The sequence below is a fragment of the Sceloporus undulatus genome, chromosome 7 (genome assembly GCF_019175285.1).
Source record: "Sceloporus undulatus isolate JIND9_A2432 ecotype Alabama chromosome 7, SceUnd_v1.1, whole genome shotgun sequence".
In the NCBI taxonomy this organism is placed as follows: domain Eukaryota; kingdom Metazoa; phylum Chordata; class Lepidosauria; order Squamata; family Phrynosomatidae; genus Sceloporus; species Sceloporus undulatus.
This window is the reverse complement of record NC_056528.1, coordinates 17844231-17869855: the sequence shown is the minus strand read 5'-3', so window position 1 is coordinate 17869855 and position 25625 is coordinate 17844231. Positions and strand designations below refer to the sequence as shown.

The 25625-nt window shown below is 43.9% G+C and overlaps 1 protein-coding gene across 6 annotated transcripts in view; it reads left to right on the top strand.

Moving 5' to 3' along the window:
- The first annotated feature begins 752 nt into the window (after positions 1-752).
- The window catches only part of SCAI (suppressor of cancer cell invasion), a 56221-nt gene continuing 31348 nt past the window's right edge, over positions 753-25625 (top strand). For 3 of the 6 annotated variants that reach the window (XR_006104910.1, XM_042477799.1, XM_042477798.1), the window contains exons 1-2: positions 753-880; positions 3186-3230. Coding sequence is in view for 3 of the 6 variants with exons in the window: in XM_042477799.1 (XP_042333733.1) it covers positions 828-880; positions 3186-3230 (98 nt within the window). In the remaining 3 variants the exon portion in view is untranslated. Of the gene's footprint in view, positions 881-3185; positions 3231-11554; positions 11662-13428; positions 13569-18546; positions 18595-25625 lie in introns of those variants that run through there. The other 3 variants (XM_042477800.1, XM_042477802.1, XM_042477803.1) reach the window with 3 other exon arrangements.

Below are 25625 nucleotides of genomic sequence, written 5' to 3'. Positions count from 1 at the left end.
ATAATAATAATAATAATAATAATAATAATAATAATAATAATAATAATAATTTTGACCTATGTCCCTATCTTGGAAGTCCCTATGCTGAGAGATATAAGAAAATAATAATAAAATTCATATGTACAGATTATATATATACATATATATTCATATGTACAGACACACACAAACATATATATAATACACAATAATACATAATATTAATACATAATAATAAGTACATAATAATATGTGTGTGTATATATGTGTGTGTGTGTATATACATGTGTGTATATATATGTGTGTGTGTGTACGTGTGTGTACATGTGTGTATGTATATATATGTATGTGTATGTATATATATATATATATATATATATATATATATACACACACACATATACACAATGATGAATATATGCCATTCACATATATATCACCATATATTTAACAGCTCCTTTGCCCGATAAAGAAGGCAGATGAGCTTGGAAAACTTGCACTATCTATGTCTTTTGTGCTATTTTGGTTGCTCCAATAAAGGCCTCCCTGTTTTGTGGATGCTGGGAGATGCAGTTGGAGGCAGGTAGGGTTGGCTCTGCTTCCCTGCAATGCCCATCCTGGCCTCGAGGTGGCGCTCGGTCTCCCTCCTCGCTTCCCCGCTCCAGAGGGCGAGAGCGAGGGGGAGAGTGGCAGCGAGACCAACCAATGGGAGGCCAGGGTTTGGGAGCGGAGCCAATGAGGGGCTCGGGGACGGCGAGGGAGGCGGTGCGGAACGAGGGCCGTGCCCAGGTTAGGCTGAGGAGGAGGGGAGCGGGGTCTTAGTTTCGCCTCAGTCGGCGGGAGCGCGGATGCTGAGAGGAGGAGGGGCTGCTCGGTCGCCCCGCGACGGACCGGCCTCCAGGTGAGGCTCAGGGGGATGCCTCGGAGGGGGCTTGGATTAGGGGAGGTGTGAGGGGGGCTTGGGGGTTTAGGTGATAATGATGATAATGAATTTGGGGACTGAGGTGGGGAGGGGTATGGGGCACCTGGAGGCTGAGGCGAGGGGGCTTGGGGTCTGAGCTGAGGAGAAATGGGGGATACCTTGGGGTTCAGGTGGGAGATGCATGGGGTGCTTGGGGTCTGAGGTGAGGAGAAGGGAGGGTACCTGAGGGCTGAGGTAGGGGGTACCTCAGGACTAAGGTAGGGGGTCTTTGGGGCTGGGGTGAGGAGACAGGTATGGGGTACTTGGGGGGCTGGGGAGGGGGTCCCTGGGGGGGGGGGGGGGGGGGGGGGGGGGTGACCGGGGGACGGGGGGGGGGTCCCGGGGGGGCTGAGGTGTGGGGTATTTAGGGGTTGAGGTGGAGAGAAGAATGGGGCACTTAGGGGCTGAGTCCTCCAAATAGGGAGAGATAGGGGGTAATTGGGGGTTCTCCTTGCCAAATAGGGAGATGTATGGGGTCCCTGGGGGCTGAGGTAAAGAGGAGTGGGGTACACTTGGGGACTGAGTTCTCCCTCCAAATAGGGAGAAGTATGGGAGACCTGAGGGCTGAGGTAGGCAGAGGTGGGGGGTGCTGGGGGGCAGGGACATAGCTAGGATTTTAGGAAGGGGGGGGGCCGAAAAAAGTGCCACCACTTTTATTGGGGCTCGGGGGGGCGGCGGAGCAGCAGCACACACCCTTCGTTTGTTTGGGGGGGGGGGGGGGGGGTCCGGCCCCCCGGACCCCCCCCCCCGGTAACATCCTGGGGGGGGGATGAGTCCTTCCTTTGGGGTCTGAAATGGAAGAGGTGGGGAATGTAGGATAGCTGAGGGGAGAGAGGGGTCTGGAATCGGAGAGGATGATTTGAAAGGCTGGGGGTTTGGAAGGCGATTGGGGTGCGAATGCAAGGTACAGCAATATGGCAAAGTGTTAAGAGGATGGATGCTGAAGCAAGGCAGAGGAAGGCACTGGCTAAACCACCTCTGAGTATCCCTTGCCTAAGAAAACCATGTGAAATTCATGAGGTTAGCAGGTGACTTGAAGGCACATACATATGGTAGATGGGGGGTAGCAAGGAGCTGAAGGTGCAGAAGCGAAGGGTAAGCATTCATTGTGTGGGGTTTAGGAATGGAGGGATTTGGGAGCAGAGGATTATGTGGGATATGGGGCAATGAACCTATAGGTCGGAGACAGAAGAAGAGAGGACTACCTGCTGGTACAGGATGTCTAAGAATTGAAGCCTGAAAAGAGGTTTGTTTGGGGTATGTGCAGGTCCAAATAGGGCTATTGCAGAGGGATTAGGATGGAGAAAGGCTGTAGGAAATTCGAGGTTACATGACATGGCATGAAGGTATTGTCAGAAATTGGGATGTGGAGGGATTGAGAAAGTGGGAGTTAGGATAATCACTGTGAGAGGTTTTGGGGGGAGGACTTAGTGGTTGAAGAATCGCTGGTTGGAAGCATATGTAGGATAGCTAGAATCCCTGCAAGGTGTACAATGAATTTGGGATGTGAATGATGTGTAGGATGAATTTCGGATGTACTAGCTGTGGAGGCATCCTGTGAACAGGGAGGGGGAAATGGAAAGCTTGGGGTGGAGCCAGGTTGCATATGAGCGGTAAGGATATGGGTTTGATGCAATACGAATTCATCCTGAAGGCAGTAGAGGTGGTTTTAGCATTCAGTGAGTTTGAGTTGTGGAGGTTTTTTGGGGGGGTTAATGCCATTAGTCCTGGTGTGAAAGGTTGGTGATTTGAAGAGCCAGCATAGGTGCACTAGTGTGAGAGAGACACAGGTATCCTGTGAACAGGTAAAAGGGTGAGCAACGAGTATGAATTTTTCAAGCGAGGGTAAGATTTGAGGAGCAAGGTAGGACAGAGTGGCTGCAAAATAGGGCAGGTGTCAATATGGAGCCTGATGCAAGGACACAAGGGGGAATTAAACCCCTGGGAATATGGATGTACATAGGTGATCCTTGCTGGTGTATGCATGCAAAAGACACCCCAAATAGAGGCAATGTCTGATTCGATTTAGAGCATTAAGCTCTGGAAGCCTTTGCTTGACCCTTCTTGGGTGACACTTGCTTTAGGATGCCTAGTGTTGTGTCAGACACAGAGGAGGGTTATGTGAGTTGTGACTGTGGAAGGTCTTGGGGGTGATGTGCTTGTCTTGGGTGGAGTGGGTGGCTGTCCTTGCTTGTCCCCGCAGCCCTCCATCATTGCCTTCTCTCTTTCTCCGCCTCCTCTCCAGATCCACAGCTCTGGCGGAGAAGCCCCCTCGCAGGCGGAGGAGCAGGTAAGAGGACAGGCGTCTCTCTCTTCTTCAGTAGCCCCCTTAGTGGTCAGGCGTTCAGTAGCCTGCATAGACCTCCCCCTCTAAGCCTCCCTCTAGTCTTCCTCTTTCCCCATTGCTCTTCCAGCTGCTTGTGTACATTGTGATTTCCTTCCAGGGGTGGGCAGAAATGACATGTGGCCCTGCTTTAAAACAAATAATAGAAACGATGGTGATAGGTCCTGTTGTTTTCCTGTTGCCCTGGAGAAGCAGGAGCTGGCATTTGCCAGCTGTTGGCTCTAAGTGAGGTTCTAGCTGCAGAGAGGATTTTTCCCCATCGCTTACTATAGAAAGGTGATGCAGTCCACCCCTGTCCTCAAATAGGACTCCTAGGAAAAACATTGCACCATTTTGGGTCTTATGATAGCATCCCTCCCCTCCTTCCAGTTCGAAATAGTATGTTGTGTTGTGCTTTGTATGCACATTTCTGCATCTCTCTGTTGAACTGTAGATGCTTCATCTGGAAATGTTCACTGCGGTTGTATCAGCTGCACTTCCTGTTGGCTTCCCATTTCTCAGTCTAGGGTTTAATTTCTCAGCAGAGGAATTGCTCCCTTTTTATGTAGCGGTGGGCTTTATTCCACAGGTCTGTCTGTTTCCCAACAACAGCCACTGCTCTTCCAGTTCTTTAAAACATACAAACAGTAGCCTTGGGGTAGGAATTTGTCCTAGACTAGAGCCTCTCTTATCTAAGGCTGGTGCGTGTAGTGGGGGTTATACTTTCCACCCCAGTTGCTGAAATGACATCAGCTCCTTCTGCTGTGAACAGACCCTTCCTTCTTGTGTGAACTACCTCAGCAGTGTTCAGCTTGCTGTGTGCTCACAGACCTGTCCTTACATTCATGGCTGGGTTGAATTGGGGAAAACTGAAAGGGCTTGCAAGTAGCGCATGTAATGTAGCATGGAGAAGGGATGCAATTGGCAGATGTGGTTGTGCAGCCTGTTGACACTGCACCCTATGAAAAGGTTTAAGCTTGCTACACAGGAAGCCGGCATTTTCTCTTCCTCCCCCTCCCACGTCTGCTGCTTGTCAGGGAGACCTTGTCTTGCATTCTTGAGTGCTGTGTTATCTCTGAGGAGCTTTAAGAAGCAGGTCTGGTATGTGTATGTGTTTTCCCCTCCCCTCCTGCCATTTGATATTTTTATGGATGCCCACAGAGGTAGAGAAGGCAAGGGAGCTGTGAAGGATTTGTGTTTGGGGGTGAGAGAGAGAGAGAAACCAATTTGGCTGCTAGAGGAGGAAGAAGGGGAATGCAGCAAATGCATAGAGCAATGTGCTTTCTGAAGGATTTGTTTTTAAGGAGATCTGTCGTATAGATTCCTAGCTATTGCTTCCCCCCATCCTGTGCCCATGTTTGTTCAGTGGCTTGATGAATTCTACAAGTGGCTCAGTTTTGTTCCTCCTTTTCTCCTCTTTGCTGTGTAATTTTGCTGGCATTTCCCCAGCAATGTCAGAATGTTGGTCTGGGCAAATTTTCCCTTTGGGCAAAATTGTTAAGATGATTGCCTCTTAGGTAGGACAATGTGCTGGTGCCCCAGTGGCTAAGCTTGAGTGCCTTCTCTAGCTTTCTGGTTACTCCTTGTGGATTTGATTTTAACCCATAACACCTTGAGCCATGTGTACCTCAGAGACTGCATCTCTCCAGATTGTGTAAATTTATTGGAGGGCATCCTGGTGACTTCTGTAACAGAAAGCAGACAGACCTGTGTTCTGGTTTTGTCCCACGGCCCTGAAAATTTCTCCTACATGCTGGTTTGCAGCAGGTTTTATGGGAAGGCAGTTTTGAGGAGGGGGGGGGGGGGAGAATGGAAGGCTCCCCAGGACAAAACTGGGATTTCCAGCGTATTTCTCACAATCCCTACTCTCTCCCCCATCCCCACAAGCAGTTTCCTCAGAGTTCATTGCTGCTGGGACTAATGGGGTTTCTCTGGGGCTTGAGGTGCTTGTAATTCTTACCCAAATCTGACAGTTGTTGTTATGTACTTTTAAGGTGACTCCAACTAATGGTGACCCTATTATACGGTTTTCTTAGCATGATTTTTCAGAGGAGGTTTGCCCTTGCCTTCCTTTCTGCTGAGAAATTGTGATTTGCCCAAGGTCACCCAAGGGGTATTCCTGGCTCACCATGGATTTGAAACCTGGTTTCCCAGCTTAGTCCAATAAAAAGGTTGCACTGGGTTGGATTTCAAGCCTGACAACCTTGAGCTTTAATAAGATGATATGTTGGATCTCATTTATTCCCTAGTTTTTCTCCAAAGAACATAGTGATGTCTTTTAGGCCAAGGAAAAGCTGACAGGCCATCACTGTTTATGTTGCAGTGGCAAGGAGAATGGATCAACTTAAACATACCTGAATCCTGCTGTGTGCAACACCTGGAAATCAAGCTTCCCATTTTGAAATTTGTATTTCCTGACTGGTTCCTATAATGTGTTGGTACAAAGCGAATTGAGGCTCCCAGAGATGCTGGCTCCTAATTTAACAGCTGTGGCTATGCTGTATTATATCTGGGAGATGTCTAATAACATCTGGAGGGGTACATGCTTTCCACCCCTGGAATAGACCCTGGTTGTTGGGAAAGATCTCCACTTGAGATTGTAGAGGCTTGCTTCCAGTCTGAGTACACAGTACTAGGTGAGACAGTCACACCTTTTGATCTAGCTTTCTCATGTTGAGAGAGACAGATTTTATTATTATTTATTTGAATTATATGCAGTCTTTCTCCCAGAATTGGGAGTTTTGTTTTGGTGCTCCCATGGCATGTGCAAAGATTAAGCGAGAGCATTTATTGGAGGGCCAAGGCTGTGATCCTTAGCACACTCCTTCAGCAGAAAGTCCCATAGAACAAACTGGAACAGACTTTTCAGTCTTTAAAAAGGGGGATTCAGTTTGGTAAGTTTCTAGAACTTTTTATAACCAAAGGTTTCTTTCTCCATAAGATGGACGGTTAATGTCCATATTGGTTGTTTAGCAGAGGCATGGATATTCATATTTGGTAGGCAATGGACTTCGTTGCTCAGGTAGTTGGAAGGCATAAAACAAAAGTGGGAGATTACTGATATGAAGTCTATGGAGGATAGTGTTTAGAACAGGACCTTTAGGATCCTTGCCGCTATGATGACTTGCTAGTCTCTGGATCTTTGTCGCATGGGATGCTCTTAACCCTAGAGAAAAGCTTTGATTATTTTGTTTAATAGATAGGCATAATGTGGTATAGGATTCTGGAGAACAGGGTTTAAATCCCTGCTTGGCCATGGAAACCCACTGGGTGACCATGGGCAAGTCCCATTCCCTCAGCCTCAGAGGATGGCAAAGGCCGACCTCCATCTGAACAAATCTTGTCAAGAAAACCCTTTTTTCCCCTTAGGTTCACCTCAGGGACACCATAAGTCAGTAACGACTTGAAGCCACACAACACATGATTCAGTGTTAAGGTATTATAATTGTGGCTCTTACAATACCCATTGGGATTTAGTTTTAATCTACTTACTTATGACATTTTCTTCCATTACATTTCCATCTTAAACAAAATGTGAAATTAATTCCTTATCCTGCTGAGTAGACATTAGAATCTCATGTTTCCAGTCCAAGCCCAGTTAACACTGAAGTCTCAACTTCCTGTGAAAATCCAGGTTAGTTCTCTCTCTCATCTTGCCATGAGATGGGTGCAGAACACACTGCCAAAATAATCCAGTTTGAGACCGCTTTAACTGCTCTGGCTCAGTACTAGAGAGTCCTGGAAATTTTAGTTTCTTAGGGCATGAGAGCCCTAAGATTTGCCGTTAATCGAATGCCAAAGCCTTGGGCAGCAATACTTCCACATGCGTTGCTTGCCTCTAGCTTGGTAAATGTGATAGGAAAGCTGGGAGTGGACAACTGGAGATACTGAAGGAGCTTGCAGTTTTCTCTGGGGCTTCTGGTTGTTGATCTCCTCTTGCCAGTTTTCCTTACTGCTGACTGCAGTAGAGGGAAACTATGACAGAGATACTCGGAGCTGCTAGCCATGGCATAGACGAAGCCACAGCTGCTCTGGAACTGGAGTGCATCTGATGACCTGGAGTGAACCTGGTTGTGTAACACACGCAACTTCTTCATAGCTTTGACCACAAACGGCTGCGAATTCTTTGGATTGCACCTGCCTGCAGGGCAGAGTAGAGAGGCAAGAGAAACTGGGTGATGGCGTGTTTTTGAAGGGAGATTATTCTCCCTCCTTTATGCCCTATTTCTCTCTCTCGTGCCTTGGGTATGTTGTTGCAAACTAAATGGCATTTGAACTGAAAATATCAAGTTACTCTGATGTTTCGTTCCAGCTCCTTCTGCCAGCTCTGCCAGGACCACAAGGGATAGTTTCTGTGCTTGGCAGCAAACAAGGGGGGGGGGAAGCATTGTTTCAGCAACCTGAACTTAAAAAAATCTTATAGTAAACTAAAATCTGCAATGAGAGTATGCTGAAGCACCTGAACAATGATCCAGCTAGTGACACCAGCAATGATGGCTGAGGTCGATGGGACTTATAGTCTGTAAAGAGAATTGCTAAGCAAGCCTGAGCCTAACCAGCCAATCGCAACCTTTGGGATACTGTGAAGGGAGAGCTATTAAACCAGAAGCTTGTCTGTTGAAACTGTCAGGGCCAGCTAGAAATAGAAGTAGGACCAGGAATAAATAGGGATGAGGCAGGGGCAGGGAGCTAGCATGATGTAGAGCAGTGATTCCTAAACTTTGCTCCTTTAGAGATTTTGGACTTCAGCTCCCAGAATTCCTGACAGCTGGCCAACCTGTCTGGGGCTTCTGGGAGTTGAAGTTCAAAACACTTGGAAGATGAAAGTTTGGGAACCACAGATGTGTAGAGGATTGAGTGTTGGACCACAGTTCTGAAGACCATGGTTCAAATCCCTGCTCAGCCATGAAAAACTACTGGGTGATCTTTGGGAGGTCACACACTTTCAGCCACAAAGGAAGGGAAGGGGGAACCTTGCAATGATAACTTAATAGGGTCCCATTTTGGAGCAAAAGGCAGGATATATATTCAATAAAGTAAATATGTTTGCCTTAAGGTTGCCATAAGTCAGAAACGACATGAAGGCACACAACAACAACAGGGCCAGGGGCAGATAGGAATGAATGAAATCTTGAGAAGATCAGATGAAGTAAGGCCAGACAGGAATGGAGGAATTGGTAAGAGCTGTATAGGGACTTTGGTCCCTCTTGGTTGCCAAGTTCCTATCTTTTATAATTAAGATGAAAGAGAAGGGAGCGCCTAAAATTGGCCAGAGCATCTCAAAGGTTTTTATTGCCAATGTTATTGTTAGGTTGTATCCTATCTGATGTTACACATTTTTTGTTTGTTGTTTGTTTGTATAGAGGGGCCTATGGATTGTAATAATAAATGCTGTACTGTAGCTTGGTTTGATGAGAACTGACAGTGCGGAAGGGATTCAGGGTGAAGTGTTACTTTGCTTTAATTGAGGTATTAAGTTATACTGTAAGGCTGGATGTTTAACTTATGTGTTATATAATATAAGTCTTTAGTGTTTTTTTCAACCTCCCTGTCTGGATGCTTTCATTTAAGAACTGATAACTGAGCATTACCGCATTGAACCTAACTAAGACATAGGTTTCAATGGATTTGTGAGCTGTGATTTGGGCTGTTAGGATTTTTTTGTTGTTAACAAAAATTGATCTTGACCCATGCTGATCCTGTGTATGAGACATCTCCAAGACTCTCTGTCCTCCGCAGCTCTTCTTAGTTCCTGCAGATTCATACCTGTGACCTCTTTAATGGAGTCCATCCATCTAGTATGTGGCCTTCCTCTCTACATCCCTCCATAAGCCATGGCTAAAGCAGCTTACAAAAATGTGAGGCGGGAAAGGTCTTTCCCTGTGAACAAGGATGAGATGGGACAGAATGTGTTTATTGCACAATCCCAACCCTTCCAAATCACCACAGTGTTTGCTGTACAGTGGTACCTCGGGATACGAAATACCCAGGTTACGAAATTTTCGGGATACGAAAAAATCCCATAGGAAATCATTGTTCCGGGTTACAAATGTTTTTTCGGGATACGAAGAAAATTTTTTGGTGCTTTTTTCGGCTTTTTCGCACGAAACGCGGCTTTTCCCCATTAGCGCCTATGGCAATTCGGCTTACGAAGGCTTTTCGGGTTACGAAAGCGGCCGCGGAACGAATTAATTTCGTAACCCGAGGCACCACTGTATTGGGATGCCTTTAAGATGGAGATAGACTACTGTAGCCCACCAGAGGTTTGGACTGCAACTGCTACTGGCAATTCTTGTTATAGTTGTTCTATGCCTTCAAGTCAGTTCCAGTTTAAGACAATCCTTTCCTATGGTTTTCTTGACATTATTTGTTGAGAGGTTTGCCATTGCCTTCCTCTAAGCCTGAGAGAGGACTCACTTTGATATCCTTTTTGCTTCTGAAGACCAGTTTCCTGAGCTTGTGATCAGCTCTTTCTTCTTTAGCATGTTCCTTTGTACACACTGGAAGCAACTCCATGTGTAGAAAAACAGCAGAGTGGGTCATGCAGAGGTTGGCACTTCTAAAATATGCTGCCAAAACCTCATATAGCTAGCAATTTATGCCTGTCAACAGAGATCAGAGCTTTTGCTAGAGGAAGTTTATCATTTCTGGCTTCCTTGAGGATATTGAGTAGGAAGATGGTGTACTAACAGGGAGACAGGTCTTGGATGTCTTCTTACCTGTGATGGTGGAAGTAAAAGACACCAGAAAAGTCTTGGTGATCCATGATGCCATTTCAGGATGTGTCTGCATGGTAAATAAGAACAGCCTCACTGGATTGGGTCCAAAAGTCTAGCATTCTGTGAGTGATCAGTGGTTTGCACTTGTTGTTTTGAGATACACTTTCTTCGCATATGAAGACTCAGTATGAATTTGGGGGGGGGGGTTAAAAGAGGGTACCTTTTATCAGGCCGTACAGTCTATGTTGGTGTAAATGTGGCAAACGTCAAACTTGTATTGGTCCTCCATCTCAAACATTGTTATTCTTGCTGTGTGCTTTCAAGTTGTTTCCAACTTATGGTGACCCTAAGTCAAATCTATCACAGGTTTTTCTGGGGCTGACAGTGTGTGACTTTCCAAAGATGAGTTTCCATGGTCAAGTGGGGAATTGACCCCGGATCTCCAGAGTCATAGTCCAACACTTAAACCACTACACCATGCTGGCTGGCTTGCCACAAACAGAAGGGGCATAATTTATTTGAAACCATGTTTATGTTCATGTACATCAAAGGTTGCCAGACTGGCTCATAGACTGCACATGGCCCTTCAAGGCCATTTTTTGTGAGCCTCATTCTCCTTTAGAGCCCCTTCATGCCCTTCTGACAATTTATTGATTGTAAAATTAGTTTTTTCCATTGGTCCATTTTGCACTGCAAAGTTGCAGGCATCTACCAAATGCCCTTAAAGTAAAATCAGAAATGGATGTCCAGTCACTTCCAGCCTTCTTTTTTGTTTAAAATATAGATTCTGTTCAGCTGACTGTTTTGAGCTACACCTCTTAAAAGTCCCAGCCAGCAGGGGAGATTAATTATTATGGCAATGGTTTGAAACATGTAGGGAGTATCCGACTGACTACTCCAGGTGTATTGTTTTGCAACATATACGAGTGCTAAAAAGTGTGTGGATATCCAAATAGCAACCAGAATATTTGTCTATAGGTCAAAAGGGTGACCCCCTAATTTAAATTCTGTCACTCCTTCTGTTTGAGTTGGATAGAAATATGTATGCAGTCTTCCTGTATAAACCTTGCCAATTAGTGACTTCTTTTTTGTAATGTAGAATTGAGTCAAATTCTATACCAGATATTTAAATTTGCATTTGTCTTGCCTTTCCTTACAGAGTTTACAATGTCATTAGAGCATAATACTTGGTAAGAAGAGCCATGCTGAATAAGACCAAAGGTCTATCTGGTCCAGCATTCTGTTCATACCGAGTTATCTATGGAAAGCCCACCCAGCAAGATATGAATGCAGTTGCGCTGTCCATCTCATGTTCCCTGCAACCTTCTCACTCTGAGTGCGGGGAAGCTAGTCTGAGGGAGAGGGCTGTCTGGATTTTGAAACTTAAGTTTTTCCCACATTCTGACTTGCTTTCAATCCACAGCTGTATTGATTTCATTCCCCTTCTCTGTCCCAATGCACATAGAACCCCACTCAGTCCCTTAGCTGTTGTGAGTTGACCGGGTACAGTACAATGTTGGGAGATGGCTTTCATTATGTGTCTAGCTTTGAATGAGTTTTTTCCTCCCAAAGGCCTCCCTTCAGTGGGCTCTCTTCTGAATACGCAAGAAATTGTCTTGGCGCTCAGATGCTCTTCAGGAACTTGGCTGTTCTAGGAATGCATTTCCTGACTGCTGGAGGTAAGGGGGCAGGGCTTGGCGCTGCCACGACCAAACTTGGCAACTTGCCACCTGATGTGCAGAAAATGGAGCTGGCTGGCTTCCCCTGCTTTGTAACATACAGGCAGCCCAGCATGGTGTGTCTTAACAGCTGAAGAGGTTTCCTATACCAGGGGATACTCCTTTACAGCCCTGCTCAGTTGGTGTACTTCTTCAGGCAGAGACATATCAGTAAAACCCATTGGGCATTTCATATCTTTGGCCGTTTTCGAAATATTATTTTTGAGGACTATGACTCCCAGAATAGGAGTGGCCATCAGATGCCCATGGGAGAAGCCACTGGTTTCTGAGAATAACATTTCCAGATTTTGATTTGTTTTTTTAAACTTCCATTTCTAATCTTCAGGCAGGGTCCAGAACATTAGCAGTAGCTAACAAGAGGGGGGGGTATCTGTCAAATTGGGGTAAATCTAAGCTATGTGGAAATATGTTAAGCATTTGTATAAAAAAAGGCTTAGAAGGCTGACAAGACAGAAGTAAAACAAAGGTAGCAAATGATGGTTATTTTAAAAAATGTGAAAATCTGTACAGTACTAGGTTGATAATGTTTTTGGGACTACCAAAAGGATACATAGAGATGTGCAACCTTTCAAGATCTTCAGGATATCAGGCAATATGTGACAAAAAGCAGATGCAGGCAGGAGAGGAGGAGAAGGAAAGAACCTCAACTTGATGTTGGGAAGACATGTTGTCTTTGTAGTGTCCTGAGTTGGATGCAATTCCAGCTGATACCAAAAACCGACACACATAACTGCTATAAGTTAAGCTTTATTGGTGGTAAATGGATGTTGCAAATGGTCTACAGAAGAGGAAAACATCACAGTCCTTTAGCTGATGGGTTCCAGCATCTCTTCCCAACAGGTGGTAGAACAGGACCCCTAAACAACTCTATCAAGACCATCCCATAGCAAACATTGTGGATCCTCTGGGTTGGATAACACTTTGGGCCCCCTGGACTGCAGTGCACCCTCTCCCCATGCAAAGCCACTGGAATATAAATCCCTGGGTATATACAGGGCAGAACCAAAGAGAAGGATGCTTATCCCCCCAGTCTGTTCCCAACTGCCTCTATATCCTTGAACTGCCAGACTGAAAACAAACCATCTAGCAGGATCTACTAAACACAAAATAACAGTTCTTTATGCCACTGTTCGGCCATGATGCTGACAAGAATTGCCTGGTGTCAGGGCCACATCTCTAAAGATGTTAGAGCTGAGGCTATGAATGGATGTCAACATTTGGTTTTTAGTCCCTCTATCACAAGCCTCACTAGCATGTTAGAGGGTCTTGTTTGTTTCCTTCTTCTGTTTCCAGTGTTCACATTTGAAGTGCTGATGCTTACATAATAGAAATGATCCCATGCACAAGGGAGGAGATCAGCAGGCTTTGTAAAATCCTAAATTTTATAGAAGTACAGTTTTTTAAGGAAAATACTTAAAGGTGTGAAAACCTGGCAGTACAATCCAGCATGCTAGGTGACCAAGGATGCAGAGGAGATGTCCCTGTTTCCTCTCAAATTCCATTTTATGTGATGGCAACAGTATTGCACTTTCCTTCCCTGCACTTCTGTGTTCCTTTGTACCCTAACAGTTTAGTGGCTTAAACTGAAATGTAATCCTTGCCTTATGAAGATGTTTCACAGTATGGGTAGTTAAAGTTCTTTCAGCTGCCTGTTTAAATGGATGTGAAGCTGATCAGCCAGTAACTTGAACAGGCATCTTTTGTCAGGACTCCTATGGTGATGTCAGTAACCTTTGACACTTGTGTGTGGATTGGACAAGAGGTCGTGAACTGCAGTGAAAGACTGAGCCCTGAGGGTCGAGATTGGACAAATACAGGATTAATTGCCAGAGGCAGCAGCACATGAGGTGAGGAAGAAAGCTCCCTAGGATGGAGATGGTGAATCATATGAATCAACCTTCCCCAACCCAGGGCCTTCTGGATGGCTTGGCATACAATTCCACGCATCCATTCACTGTGCACGCTATGGCTGATGGGACTTGGAATCCAGCAATACCAGGTTGGGTACAACTAGGACACACTGAACAATCACGTTGTACTCCAGTTAAAGATGTGTTGCGGCAATTGTTGCCGTTAAACTTTTAATTTTTAAGTATATTATTTATATATTATGTATAAGAGCCAGCAAGAAAGAGCAACGAGATGCTCTGCCAAAAAAGATGGAACACTGATGTTTTTAACAGTTATGTAGAAAAGTGAACATTGTTGGCTATAGCTTTCCTTGAACCTGCATGACAAGTTGCATCTTTCAAAATCCTCACGTGTCTGCACCTTTTACTGGTACAAGAGCTAAAGGCCATAACCCTGTGTATATTATGTTACTTAGTGGCTGTATTTTGTTCTCCTTAAATGGAGATGAACTGTCATTTTGGATTGTTGTCTTCATTCAGTCACCCTCTATGGGGAGAAGATTCAAATTAAGTTACAGACTAATAGACAGCAGGTACTTATTTAGTAAAGATAAAGTTTTCCCCTTGACATGAATCCCTAGTTGTAACTGACTGTAGAGGCAGTGCTCAGCTCTTTCACTAAGCCAAAGAGCCAGCGTTGTCCGAAGGCAACTCCAGTAGTCATGTGGCCAGCATGGCCACCAAACGCTGTTACCTTCCCACCAAAGTGGTTCCTGTTTATCTACTTGCCTTTGCATGCTTTCGAACTGCTAGGTTGGCAGAAGCTGGGAATAGTGACAGGAGCTCACTTCCTCATGTGGCACTTGCGCCTTGAACAGCCAACCTTCTGGTCATCAGAATTGACATCTTACTGACTAAAGCACTGTGTCCCTCTATTCATCTTTCTTCAAATGAACTCAAGGCACATACATGGATCTCTCCCTCCTTACCTTATCATCATAGCAGTACAGTACTGTGTGTTAGGTCAATAGGGACTCAAACAAGGATCTCCTAAACCAATGGTTTCCAAACTTTGGTCTTCCCGATGTTCTGGGCTTCATCTCCCAGACTTTCTGACTGTTGGCCAAACTAGGTGAGAGCTTCTGGGAGATGAAGTCCAAAACACCTGGAGGATTAAAGTTTGGGAGGCATTGTCATAAACCATTATATTGCAGCTGGAGTACATAACAAGCAACTTCATTCTGGATCACAGCATCAGTGCGTCTAGTCTAGTATTGTCTTTTCTGACATCTTTGCCATCACTCACTAAATGACCCACCAAGTGGGAAAGCCTGGGATTGAACATGGGGCCAGTGTACCCAGAAATCTAGTTGGATCTAGAATCAGAGCTCTCCTTTTTCCTCAATGCTAGTCCTCTCTTGTTTTGATTGTGTTGTGAGAGGGCACTTAATTTTAAAAACACACTCTCCTCTGCACATGCTATTTTCTGTGTGGGCGATTAGAGGAAAATAATTATTAGCATGTTGGGATCTTTGTAATTACAACAACAGCGTCCCTGTGACACTGTCATGCTGGTGGCAGCAACATCTTCTCTTCCCTGTGTGTTAAGAAGGAGAAAAAGGCCTGCTAGGTTAGCACAGGTTGGCATGTGCTGCCCTGTTGGCATTTAGAGCTTGGTGGTGCAAAGAGGAAGCTGGCTGCGTGTTTGCTGTGTTACCCTTCGTAGTGGTGGAAGGGCCTCTTACACTTGCTGAATCAGAAAGCTGTGGATCGAACAGTTCCTGCTGCAGCAGTAGTAACATCTTAGGAAACTACAACTAGATCTGCCAACTACTATTGCCCCCAGGAACAGCTGTGGGCCAAGCCCCTCTAGTTTTTTTTAATGTTAACTTTAAAAAAATTTTTACATGGTATTTATTTAACATGGTATATATTGAATTTATTCTGTATTGAACCTTAGTGTGAACCTTAGGGAGAGGTTGGTATGAAATATAAGTGCGAAGGAGAGCTCTCATTGCATTAGAGCAGGTTTCCACTTCTGGGAGGCTTTTTCTTGACTCACTTCTTGCGCTGCTGATACAAGTGACCTCACAGATGCATATTCTTGCATCTTTACCAGCTTCTGGTATATTCTGGGTCACATTTCTGGTGCAAATATACTCTGTAAAAAGATTGCAATAAATACAGAGGTAATAAATTTCCCTTGTATTTCCCTTTATATGACCCTTTGTCTTATAAACATTGGGTTCTTGAGAGCTCTGTCACAGATCTTTGATAGGAAACCACAGTTCTGAATGGCACCAAAATAAAGCCTAGACCTGTTTTATTCTTCAGTGTAGTATATGGGGTTCAAATTTTGTTGGCATAAACTGGGGCAATTTATGACTTTGAGGCGGGGAGAGAGAGAGAGAAAGAGAAGCACAGCTTGAAAGCAGATCATATAACATGCATACGGAATAAAAGGAATGGTGTCTATAATTATATCCTTCCGGCCAACTGTCCTTTTTGGGCATGCCAAGAGCGAAGTGCTGGCAACCAGTATAAATACAAAGATCATTCTGTTGGTCAGTCTCTTTTGGATTTTTTTTAAAAAGGAGGTTCAGGTATCTTTACAGGAACAAGCATCTTTACAAAACAGCTGATGAGGCTTACCATTTATTTGATTCTGTGTCTGCATTGCAGTTTCGTTCTGGTTGGTGTAGTGTCGGTTCTTCCTGATTCACAGAAAAAGATTCTGCATTTCCACCCATGTTGTTTTCAGGGTGGTTTATAAGCTGAAATGGCATCAAAATAAAACCCAAGCTATTAGAGCAAACAGTGAATGTCAGGTTTTTTTGTTTTGTTTTGTGTGCTCATGTCTGATCATCTGCTTTTTCTAGCGCTTGAGTATTAAAGTACATCCTCTGTCTTCCCTGCAGAATAATGCAGTAGTGAAGAGGGAAGAGAAATCGCTGCTGGGAAATACTCTGTCTAGGAGCAAGGAAGCTGGGACTAATGTCCCTTAGAGCTATTGGCAAGAGATGAAGTGCTGTGTTTCCTTTCCCCAGCAACCAGTGATGTCGCCCTTCGGCAGTGGCTTTTAAAGCGACTGCTGCTTTTTAAGGTGCTTTGAATAAATCAGGTTAGTGAACCTGCAGCCCTCCAGTTGTGGTTGGATTTCAATGCTCATCTACCTCGGCAAGCATTGTCAGTGGAAGACATAGTCAAAAAATAGGTGGAGAACTGCCAGTTCCCCATCCCTGTTTTGGATCATCTGCCCACAGAACACTCACGCCTTCCCTTAATGAATACTGGGAATTACAGTTTGGTGCTGAAATCTCTAGGGATTCCTGCTTCCCCATTCAGAACTGTGGTTCCCAGGGTTCTTTAGGGACAGGGAGGAACTGGCGAAATCTGTGGTATACATGAGCAGAGATTATACTTTTGCTGCATACTTGTTTCCTGGACAATGTGTTAGAAATACTCAGTTTTCCTGGGAGTCTGGAAAAGTGGATTAATGGAACACTAAAAGGCAGAAACATTAGGCCAGTGATTCCTAACCTTTGGAGCTCTAGGTGTTTTGGACTTCTGCTCCTAGAAGCCCCAACCTGCTTGGCCAACAGTCAGGAATTCTGAGAGCTGAAGTCAAAAATATCTGGAAAACCAAAGTTTTGGAACCACTGCATTACAACAGATTCCAGCATATTAAGACTGGCTTGCCTCAGTGGAAGAATTTCAAGAGAGATTGCAGTTTTTGGAAATTTTTTGCCACGACAGCCAAGTCCAAGTAGTAACAGTAGGTTTGAGCAGCGTGCCTGTTCTCAGAATCTGGGCCTTCAGCTATCCTGTATGCTAGGGAGATTTTATCCACATGTTTCTTCGCTCTTCCCCATAGTAATGACTAGTAATAATTCAGTTATGTGAGAGAAAAATGAAGGGGGCACATTTGGGGAACAACATTTGAATAGGTATTACCATACTCCCTGGTGATTTGTTTTTGTGTGTCTTCAGCCCTTCTGACTTAAAGGCAACCCTGTCATGGGTTTTTCAGGTGCGGGTTGCCTTTTCCTTTGAGGATGAGAGTGTGACTTGCCCAAGGTCACCCAGTGGGTTTCCATGGCTGAGCAGGGATTGAAACCCTGGTCTCCAGAGTTGCCGTCTAGTCCTCAGATCATTGCACCATACTGGTCCCTTGATGATACCTGATGCTTAATTTTTCCTGTCTGCATAGCCTTTTCTTATGTTCTGTTCTTGTTTATCATTAACATGGGACAACATGTTGGGATTACAGCAGTAGCTGTACAGATTGAGGCTCCAGGAGTATTTTGGATTCCAGAAAACCTGTATTTGCATAATGAAATACGTATTTTGGAAATGGGACCCAAGTCTAAACACAAATAGTATACACATACAGCTTGCATACATCTTATACATATATCCTGAAGGTAACTTTATACAATATTTTAAATAATTTTGTGCATGAAACAAAGTGTGTGTACAATGAACCATTAGAAAGCAAAGGTGGCACTATCTCAGCTACCCAAGAAAAAAGTTTTGGGTTTTTTGTTTTGTTTTTGGTTGTGTTGTTGTTGTTGTTTTGTTTTTTTAAGATTTTGGATAAGGGTGCATCTAACCTGTATTATCCTGTGGACCTGGAACTCCGCAGAAGGAAAAGCAGTATGGAAAGGTGCATTTTGTATGGAAAGAAAGGACTATAGAGAGGAATTTGTCTCTCCCCCTGCCACTCTTCCCTCTTTTTTAGTGACCATTATGGCTACCTTGCACATATGGTGTGTGCTTTGGCCCTCAACAATCCACTGGATCGTTCCTAAAATCAATGTTGATTATTTGTGGCATAGTTTTTTGCTAAGTATAGAAATGTGGCTCGCACATTCAATCACAGTTCTACCCTTTCCAAAACAAGTTGCTCTTATCAGCCTCCCGCCTCTTTGTTTTTAGGTGTAGAAATCTTGAAAGGAAGATGGCTGCTCTCAAGAGCCTGCTGTGTGTGTCTTTTTCAGATCTGATTGTGATGTCTCCACAGGTATTTTCAGTATGCAGCCATAAACCCTTTCTACCCCTCCCTCCCTTCCATATACACCTTTTTGTCATGCTTGTCCAAAAGCTGCAGAGAAAGGCTGTCAAAGCAAACAACAAGTGGAAGGAGCAGTCTTCAAAGATGAATAGAATTAATTGCTGCTTATTTCTTGGAAAATATGCACAAAGGACGACTGGGGCTCGAGCCGGGCCCAGCGTTGTTCTTACAGTCTTAATTGGGCTCTGTTGTTTGCATCTAGCCATCAACCATCAGCTGCTATTAAATCCTAAAAATAACACAGGATTTTGTTTATGCTTTTCTTATGGCACTCTGGTTTCTGTTGCCTTGAATGCATCTCCTTTCATGTCTGGCACAGCTCTTTGGCTGAAGCTTTGGGGCAGACATGCTGCAAATCGTGTGAATTTGCTTGTATAGGTGGGATTCAAATTCTCAGGAAGGTCTTTCAACATTGAGGTCTGCTGAGGAACCCTCCATATCTTTCATAGGGCTCTTATGTTCTGCAGAAAATGTGAAGGCCTGTCTGTGGTATACTTTTCATTTGCAGGGCATGCTATCTTAGGTGACTTAGCATTGCCCTGTTTGCACGGAATACAACCTTGTCCACGTTCATTTCTCCTGTACATCTGAGAGCTACAAGGAAGCTCAGTAGGGATTGGCAGAGCTATCTTTTGGAGAAACTTGTCTGCCATTACTCATCCTCTTATATAGAGGAACTGATAAGCTTCCCCGGAGCATAGTGCTGAGAACTGAACTGGCTTGTTCGAACATTCATGAGCATCACCTCCGTATCCGCATTGCCTCGTGCCACAAAGGAGCTTCACATCTCAGTAGAAAACTGAACTGCCTCGTGCAGAGAAATTCTTAATCTAAAAAGAAAAGGAATGAACGTTTTCTTAGTTCCTCTGCTGGCTCATTGCCACGCATCTGAAGAAGGTAGGCAGTCCTCTTTTCAGAGGCAGAGCCCCAATTTGAATTCAGGGCTGAGTAGAGCAGCACATACAGATAGATTAGTCTGGACAGAAACAAGTGAGTCTGATGGAAAGCCAGCAGTTGAGCTAAGGTTAGTAGCACAAGGAATTATGCCCTTGGGGCTAGTTCATGTCCTTGAGACTAATTCCTGGAAGTGAAGTTCAGGGAAGAAGGAGCAGGCAGGGGCCAGAAGGAATTGGTAACATTTCACAGATAACCATGTTGGCCGCAAGACAAAAAGACCACATCATCCAGAATCCATCCTGTAGTGATACCCAACCCAAATACATCATATAGTAATAGCTTTCAACATTTCACAGGCTTCTTCATCAGGCAAAATAGCATTAGAAGGAAGACATAGCTGGGAAGGAATTGCTAGGAAGTTGTTCTCTATAAAGGGCAGAGGACTGTTGCCTAAGGAAGCAGCTCCTCAGACAAAGTCCTTGGATGGGGAGTAGAAGGCACTCAGAATCTGGGAGCATCAGGGTTCCCCAACAGGATATTGAAGATATTGGTATACGTTTTATACCAAACCAGGTTTGCACTTGAGGATCTTATCTAATTTCTACAATGCTCTTCCAAGTCCTAGTTTTCTTCTGATTTCTTCATTAGTCACCATTTTGATCTCTGACTGAGCCAAAGTCATATTTCAGTATCTCATCATTCATTATGAAGTAAGTAAATCATACATAGTCATTATTTTTGTGTTAGTAATGCTCTTAATGCCTTAAAATGTAACCCTGCGTTTTGCACTTTCTTCCTTGACTTTCATCAGTAATCATTCAAGGACTTTGCTGTTTTAAGCTACTAACATGGTGTCACTTGCGTATCTTAAACTGTTGATGTTCCTCTGAGTCTAATCCTGCTTTCCGTATGATATGTTCTGCATATAAATTGAACAGATAGTCTGATAAGGGTCAATTGGAAACTGTTCTGTTTCTCTGTATTCTGTACTGACAGTGGACTCTTGTCCTCAACATAAGTTACACATCAAGACAATAACATGTTTTTCCACACCCATTTCTTTTAGAGCAATTTATAGTTTTACATTGATCTACACAATGGAAATTTTTGCTATAATCTATAAAGCACAAGGTGGTTTTCTTCTAAAGTTTTTCACCTGTGTACGTTTGTAATATGATCCCCAGTGGCTCTTCCTATTCTGAACCAAGCTTGGACATCTGATGCTTCTCGCGTACGTTAAATGTCTTTGTTTTAAAATCTTGAGCATTTTCTTTTACGGAAGACTAACATAATTGGTCTAATGGTTACTACAATCCTTGATGCCCTCTTTCTTAGGGGACTGGAATGTACATTGAATGTTTCTAGTCTGTGGGTCACTGTTTGATTTTCCACATTTGTTGTCAGCTTTTTTATTAGAATTAGGATGGATTCTGTCTCTTTAGTTTGAAACAGCTTTATTGGTATGCCATCAGCTAGTAACTGGCGTGTCCTTTTAAAACTGAAAATTGCAAGGACTGAACCTAGGATTTCATGAAACTGCCTTAAAGCTAAGATCCTCCCTGTTGCCTTGCTAGAGTAAGGCATTCTCTCTTTTTTCTTTTTCCTTTCTTTGCACACCTTCCAGAAATGACCAAACTTTCCATCAGTCCTATGCTGGGTCATCCTTTCAAACTTTCATAGCCACCGTTCATCCTGCAAGGTTGCTGGCAGGTTATTAAGTGAGAGATCCGGAAGCAAAGTAATTGAAACTGCTGGAGCCTGAAAAAGAATAAAGATTTTAAAAAAACCACCAACAACTTAGGCACTTCTAAAATTAGGCAAAGAAGCTTCACTCGGTCACATTGATCAGTTCTATGGGTCATGAGAAGTTTATCGCCAGCCAGAGCCTGGCTGATACTTGGAGAAATAATTTGCCGTCTAATTAATCTGGCATTTAAAAAACACCCGAGTTCAGTGAGCAGCATCCTGCCTGCCGCCTTCCCTGAGCCAAGTGGCTTTGCTTTGAAAGGGAAGAGAGGAGGGAAAATCAGCTGTTCTGACACAACCAACCGGAGGCTAAAGGAAAAAAGAAAAGCACCACGGCTTTGGTGGGCCAGAAACGTCCACTGTAGTCGCATTCCCTATGCCGTTCTCTGACTTTCCCTTTGGCTATTTTTGCAGCCTGGATAGCGTGTGGGTGTTGGGGTTTATTTAAGCAGCTTCTTTGTGTGTTCAATATAGTGAAGGGTAACTGCCATGGTTAAGGGGCTAGGAAAGGCTGATGCATTTGACGATTTTTACCATGGTGGGGGGAAGAATGAAGTGGAGAGATACAATTAAGACTTTACTGTATGAGGGGTATACATGGCAGATTATTTTTATTTGCATACCCAGGATAGAAAGAGAGGAGCTAAAATGTGAAATAAGGGAATCAGCAAAGGATGGGGGAAGGTGGTATGGGTGTGGATAAGTGGTATAAGAAAATGTGATCAGTTGGTTTGTTATTTACATCTCTCTATCTCTCTTTTTCTCTAGTGAGTTTTATATAGGTACCAACCATCTTGATTTTCTTGCAGCAAGCCTTTGTGTGTGTGTTGTGTGCCTTCAAGTTGTTTCTGGCTTATGTCGACCCCAAGGCGAACCTATTATGCAGTTTTCTTGGAAAGATTTGTTCCGAGCAGGTTTGCCATTGCCATCCTTTGAGGGTGAGAGTGTGTGACTTGGCCAAGGTCACCCAGTGGGCTTCAAGGCTGAGCGGGAACCAAACCCTGGTCTCTGGAGTCGTACTCTGACACTCAAACCCACCATCCCACGCTGGCTCTAAGATGGTGTAACTGAGTCTTCCTCCCCACTTTACCCATGCAACAAACTTGTGAGGCTGGCAATGCTTAGGCAAAGAGGCGGCTGGTAGAAAAGATGGTGATCGATGGGTAAATTTGGAAACATGTTGGAGGTGGTAGAGAAATCAAGGAAGCTTAGACCCGTAAGGGGAACGTTTACCCCACTTTGGAGAGTTGCCTATACTACACTAATTATATAGAAATGTGTTTTTAAAAAGAGAAAAAGAGTCCCCTTCCTAATTCTTGTGTCTCATGTGCCCAATACTTGTTTGGTTCTTCTTTATCTTTGCTCATTATCTTTTGGCCTCCTGTTTCTGGTTTCCTTGCCAGCACTCTCTCCCCCCATTCCCCGTTCTTGGCATGTAACCTGATGACAGCAGAATTTGTTTTTGTTGTGTGTGTGCCTGGCTTGTCTCTTTTTTCAACATAGCGTCTTGGAAACAGGTTGATGCAGCAGGATTATTCCAGGCTGTGTTGCACTGGAGAAAACTTTAAAAAACTAATCCAAGAACACTTTAACATTCTCTTTGCTTTTAAATGTGTAGTTACTTTCCCCTCTGAGATTGCCGGATTCTAACCTAGATGAAGCTGGTACTTCTGCTAGTATGGAATAGGAGTGTTTTCGTTAGTTTGCAGCTAATGCTGGGAAATTCTGCACTAGTGCCTCCACTAACAGATTCAACAGAATGTCTTCTCTTTTATTAATGTGCTATGGGTGCCTGAGCTCAGGAGAGCAGCAAACTAGTGATGCATGAATAAGAATGAATGGGCTTGTTCCAAACCCACACTTCTATGGAGGTTATGTTCTCACTGCTCTCCAGTTTCTGCAGGTGTAGCATAAGTTAAGGGAGGACAGTTGGCAGGTTTGAGTTCTGCTGATCTTTGGCTGATTTGCATTAGATGGGGCAATGGCTTCTAATTCTCAAGAGTCTGAGAATAACAAGTAAAATTGCAAGTTCAATGGGAGCCAGCATGGCGTAGTGGTATTTGAATGTTGGACTATGACTCTGGAGACCATGGTTTGATTCCCAGCTTGGCCATGAAATCCACTGGGTGACTTTGGGTAAGTCACACTCTCGCAGCCTCAGGGGAAGGCAATGGCAAACTTCCTCTGAACAAATCTTGCCATGAAAACAAATCGTGTCTTAGAGTCACCATATGTCGGAAAAGACTCTAAGGCACACAACAACAACAAAAGTGGGGAGACCCTCTCTCATAGCTAGCTATGTGCTAACTGCCCCTCTCAGTGCTCCTCTCTGGTAAAGTGAGAAGCCTTAACTGGCTGTCTGTGCTCAGGTGTTTGAGCAGTCTTGCTGGCCAGTTTTCAAATTTTGAATTGGAACCAATGATCTTTAATGACTTGGGCATAGCTTTCTACTCATGTATACAGGTTATTCCTATGTGTGTGTCTCATGGGATGGTGGAGGCTCATGGCTCTTCCCTAGAGTTGTCATTTGGCACCTGACTTGGACTGGAACTTTCCATTCTAATAGAGAACAAAATAACTCCTGTAAATACAGCTTTTTCCATTCCTTGCATAAGGGTCCTGTGTATTACTGTATAAGTAACCTCATGTATAAGTCAAGGGCAGGTTTGGGGGCCAAAACTATGGATTTTGATATGGCCTGTAGATAAATTGAGATTATAACTTAGGGGCATGTAGCAAAGGATCTAAAGGATGAAGCAAAGTAAAACAATGCCAAAGAATTTACAAAATCCCAGCATGCCTAAATGTTTGTGCTCACACTAAAGGCTGGATGGATGAGAGAACAGAGGTGAGTTGGTGCTTCCTCGACAGATTGCACTCTTGACTAAAATAAGAGTTAAAGTACAGTACTTACCTTGGCCTGTGGATACATCGATTCCTTTCAGTTCTGATGTTGCAAGTGAACTAGTTGGCTCAAAATTTTAAAGTCATGTCTTCCAATTTTAGGGCAATGTCTTTCACACCGTATTTAGGGTTCTTTTTGAAAAAGACCAAATACTCCTGCTAGTGCCTGTGGTGCAGGATGTATGAAGTATCTGCTGTGGAAGCAGAAACCGCTCCTTGGACCCTAAGGCTTTGGGGCAATTATATGGACCTTTCATCATTAAAACAGTGGGACTTAGTTAGAGGTTGCCAGATGGTACATTGGGATCTTCTGGGTATTTTGTAGCATGTTTACAAGGACTTTTGACTTTCAGTTATTTAACAATGGCAGTAATAAAAAGTGTGTGCATACACACCAACACTCACACATACTCACAAGATGCTAAAATAAAGAAAGTGTGGGACTGGAGGGAGGAATTGACAGTAGATTTTTGTATGAAAAGGACTGCAGTCTCCCTTCTGATACTGGAAAAATATTTTAGGTCTGTGCTACATACTCAGAGAGACCTTTGTTCTTTAATTCCAATACACATATGTCTGCCTGAAGCTTTAGCTTTGCCTTTGACCATCATCGGTCTAGAAGAAAAAGTACTGTAGATCCTAAAAGCCTGAAGTCTGCTTTTGCCTGCCTCCTCCCCACAACAGAGTTGTGTGTACTGAGCTTGATCAGCAATAGATTTTATATCAGGGCTACTCAGAGGAGGAGGAGGAAATGGAGGTTGGTGGATCAGTAGGCAACCACCTTGCCTACACATTTACTCCTCTTGCTGCCATGATTCTTTTGGCATCCTTCTTGTTCTGCCTTCCTGCTAAAGTCTCTAGCTTGGAGGGCTAGACTTTTCAATATTGGGTTATCAGATTTAAAGACTGTTATTCCATTTCTTGTACGTAGCAGAAGCACCAACACTTGAGCAAATGTTTTTATGCAAGCCTAATCCTGATTGCAGAATTCAGCATCATCTGCTCTTTGTGCCAAAAAAACCCCACAAAAACATTTATAGCGCAGAGCTCTGTGTGTGTCTTTCTTAAATGCTTTGAAGCCATCTCCCTGCAAAAATAGTTCTACCAATCCTTTTTGGGTTTTATTCTCCTCTGGCTTCTCTTCCCAGTTGCCCCATTTTTCCTCTGTGTCTGGATATTTTTAGATTGCTTTGTATATCTGTTTCTCTGCTCCTTTCCCCCCCCTCCTTCTCCCCAGATTTGCTTTTCTGTCTGAGGCACGGAAACTGGCATTTTCTCAGTTTGCTCACTTTTTTCTGCATCACTCCCCTCCCCCTGCCCCATCACTGTTTTGTCTGCCTTGCCATCTCTCCATCTGTTTTCTCTTCCAGTAGCTTATTCATACCCTTTGTTTACTTGCTTATTCAATCTTCTTGTTCACCCAGGTAGTCTTC